Source organism: Kryptolebias marmoratus, linkage group LG13, assembly GCF_001649575.2.
Source record: "Kryptolebias marmoratus isolate JLee-2015 linkage group LG13, ASM164957v2, whole genome shotgun sequence".
In the NCBI taxonomy this organism is placed as follows: domain Eukaryota; kingdom Metazoa; phylum Chordata; class Actinopteri; order Cyprinodontiformes; family Rivulidae; genus Kryptolebias; species Kryptolebias marmoratus.
In genome coordinates, this window is record NC_051442.1 from 3,077,018 (window position 1) to 3,080,634 (window position 3,617).

The 3,617-nt window shown below is 44.5% G+C and overlaps 1 protein-coding gene across 2 annotated transcripts in view; it reads right to left on the reverse strand.

The window, feature by feature from the left end:
- Positions 1-436: 436 nt before the first annotated feature.
- The window catches only part of foxred1 (FAD-dependent oxidoreductase domain containing 1), an 11,586-nt gene continuing 8,405 nt past the window's right edge, over positions 437-3,617 (reverse strand). For both annotated transcript variants that reach the window (XM_017429143.3, XM_017429142.3), the window contains 6 exons: positions 3,362-3,463; positions 2,905-2,981; positions 2,227-2,387; positions 1,969-2,098; positions 1,781-1,885; positions 437-1,006 (listed from right to left, as the gene is read on the reverse strand). In XM_017429143.3, coding sequence (XP_017284632.1) covers positions 752-1,006; positions 1,781-1,885; positions 1,969-2,098; positions 2,227-2,387; positions 2,905-2,981; positions 3,362-3,463 — 830 coding nt within the window. In that variant the 3' untranslated portion in view covers positions 437-751. The remainder of the gene's footprint in view (positions 1,007-1,780; positions 1,886-1,968; positions 2,099-2,226; positions 2,388-2,904; positions 2,982-3,361; positions 3,464-3,617) is intronic.

Sequence of the window (3,617 nt, forward strand, 5' to 3'; positions counted from 1 at the left end):
TCAAAGGTCACAGGTGACCCCTTTGATAAAACCTCATCTCTGCTCCTCCATGTGACCCTTTAATTTCCGGTTGTGTCCGTTGGTTTGTTTGTCCGTCTGTCAGCAGAGATCAGGCGAAAAATGACGAACAGATCTGGAGGAAATGTTGGATTAAATTCTGGTTCTGATCCAGATTAAGATCCGGATCGGACTCATTTTTAATCTGGCTGTGGCCTCGGTGGAGTTTTGGCTCTTCTGAGAACTTCCAGTTAAAACTTTAAACTATAAATGTTTCACATGTTCGTACCTGAGTGCGGTTTGTTTTTAACTTTTAGTGTTTTTGTGATTTTTTTCTGCTGTGACTCAATATAAGTTAGTGTTGTAATGAACACGTATGTTGGTTATAAAGTAAATAAAAAAAAAAACACAAGTCAGTGAGGACAATCAAACAATAATCTGAAGGACAGACAGATGGGAGCTTTTTATTTGTTTGCAGAAGCTGACTGCAGATCAGGTGCAGGGAACATAAATCTGTTAAATCTCAAAACTTTGTGAATAAAAAGACTTTAAAACATCACATTTCACCACTGATGGCAGCTCTTTAGTTTTATTTTAAAAAAATAAAATATATACGACTCAGATAAAGATGCATGCTCCTGTTTTCAGTTTATCGTCAGCTGATTTAAACGGTTTGAGTAAATTTAGTAAGTTCAGGTTTGAACCGTTCACGTTCTGCTCGGTTCCCCTGGCAGCAGCGGGGTCCAGATGTTTTCTACACGATGTTCCGCTCCAACATCTGCTCCCGCCTCAGAATCCGCTCGAAGCCGAAGCTGCTCAGGTCCAGAGTTGTGAAGTGTCCCTTCAGGATGAGTTCTGCCACGGCCCGGCCCACCGCCGGCGAGTGCTGCAGGCCGTGGCCGCTGAAGCCCGTGGCAAAGAACATGTTCTTGACGAGAGGGTGCAGCCCGATGATGCCGTTCTGGTCGAAGGTGTTGTAGTCATAGAAACCGGCCCAGGCGCTGGTCACCTGACGGGAAGGAGAGCTCGAGTCAGCGGGTCGGGGCCAGAACGCCGTTTCCACGATCGCGAGGGGATTCACAGAAGAAGAAACTGTTTTCAAACTAAAATTTAAAAAGAAAGCCGAAAGACTGCTGAAGGAGCTAAAACTGAGCTGATAGAGCTAAAAGAAGCTACAGGCTAAAAGTAGCAAAAGGCTATTTAGAAGCTAAAGGAAACAGAACAGTAGCTAAAGGCAGCAAAAGGCTATTTAAGAGCTAAAAAAAGCAAAAAGTTAGCTAAAGGCTAAAAGTAGCAGAAGGCTATTTAGAAGCTAAAAGAAGCAAAAAGTTAACTAAAGGCTAAAAGTAGCAGAAAGCTATTTAGGAGCTAAAAGAAGCAAAAAGTTAACTAAAGGCTAAAAGTAGCAGAAGGCTATTTAGGAGCTAAAAAAAGCAAAAAGTTAGCTAAAGGCTAATAGTAGCAAAAAGATATAAGCATCAAAAGAAAAGCTAAAAGTAGCAATAGGCTAGTTATGAGCTAAAAGTAACAAAATGGTAACTAAAAGCTAAAAGATACAGAACACTAATTGAAAGCTAAAAGAAGTAAAATAAAAGCTAAAATCCAAAATTTGCAAAACACTAATTAAAAGCTAAAAGTAGCAAAGGGCTAGCTAGAAGCTAAAATTAGCAGAACATCATTTTAAGGAACATCCGGCTGTTTAGAAGCTGAATTTAAAATATCTCCACAGAGCTGTAAAAGTTTAACTCCAAACAGGCCGTCTGTCATTCAGCCGAAGTTTTACCTTCAGTTTCTCAAAAGCTGGAACTCGATTGGCCAACTTGGGCCAAACCTTGTCCTCAAAAAACTGGTGGTCCACCTCGAGGTTGCTGGCGTCCGGCTCGTCTGCCTGAGGACGATAAAAAAGGGACGAAACGATTCGATTATCTGTGAAAACTTTAAAACCGTGGAGAACTCAGGGACGAACCCGACCTCCTCCGGCGACACGCCGGTGATGTAGTTCCCTCCTAAACCTTCTCTCCTGAAGTAAACTCCAGAGTAATCGATCAGGAAGGGGGTGTCCAACCCCGGCCCGTCCGGACAGTGGACCACATAAACGTACCTAGAAAACCAGGACATGAAGAAATGGATGCATTACTTCCAGCTTCCAGCAGGTGGCAGAAGAACAGAACCATCGGGTTCATCCTGAAGCCGAAACAAGCTGTGACCCCGGCGACCCTGGTGACCCACCTCTTGCGGGGCTCGACGGGCACCGGGACTCCGAATGTGGACTCTTTGGGGTCAAGGCCGACTCCGAGGATCTCTGCCAGTTTGGCCGAAAAGGCTCCGGCTGCGTTCACCACGATGGCGCACTCCACCGGCTGGCGCTCCAGGCTGTTCGCCATCTGCACCTGCTCGGCAAACCACAACAATACAGGATAAGGAGTTTACCCAAACCCACGTTAAACTTCAGACTTCTTCGCTGAGGTCACTTACAGGCTCAGAGTTTTAGATTTAAACACAGGTTTATGTTCACAAAACTCATTTCCTGCAGAAACTGAGACGTTTCCTGTGAAACAAAAGCCCTGAACGCATCACTCAACATCTTATGGGAGTGACTTCACTCCTCAATTTAGATCTTTTCTCTAAAACTTTCATAAAATAATTATAAAACATTATAGATTCTGTTTGCAGAGCTACGATTTAACTGTAGATGGGACTTTAGATTTATAAAGAAACATCAGCCCCTTAAGAAATGCATATCGCCCACCGCCGTTCATCTCAGAGTTTTAGATTTAGATCAACTTCAGGTGAGAAACAACAAAGTCCAGATTGAGTTGCAGCCATTTTTGTTTCACCTAACACCGGCACGAGCCGTTTTACGTCATCGCCCGTCTCTCGCAGCGGTGGGTTTCCCGTTCGGCTTACTTTGACAGATTTAATTCTCCTCAGGTTGACGGCTTCTCCGTCCTCTGTGTGGAACACGTCTGACGTATAATGAAAGTCTGTTGGAGGAACAACAAAAGTCAAATTACACCCTTTCATAAATGAATAAATGTGACGAATCAGAGAAATAAACTCTTATTTAAGACATTTTTTATGTTTCATTCTGCATATTATATTCTTTTACTAAAATGCGTCAGAACTTCTGAAGTACATCTATTTAATTTTCGTGTATTTTCTGAGTAAAATAAAATAAAGTCTGTAGCTTTTATTGTTTTTGACTGCAGTCAGTTTTCCATTTCAGGCAATTTTCTGCTCTCTTCTTCCTCATTTATGTTCAAAGTGTAATGCATCGTTGTGACTTTGATATAATAACTGAATTATAATTATATATAAGGCTGAAGCGACGTGTCTGTCGCCGTGCCCGGCGCTCCGGACTCACCTGTGACCTCTCCGAAGCACTGAGTGGCCCCCATGGAGACGGCCTTCCTCCTGAAGGCGTTCAGCAGAGTCCAGGGGTCGAACCAGCCCTCGTTCTCCAGACCTGCACGGCACCAAACACCCACAGGTCGGCCCACAGGTCAGCCCACGGGTCGGCCCACGGGTCAGCCAACAGGTCAGACCACGGGTCAGCCCACGGGTCGGCCCACGGGTCACACCACGGGTCAGCCCACAGGTCGGCCCACAGGTCAGACCAC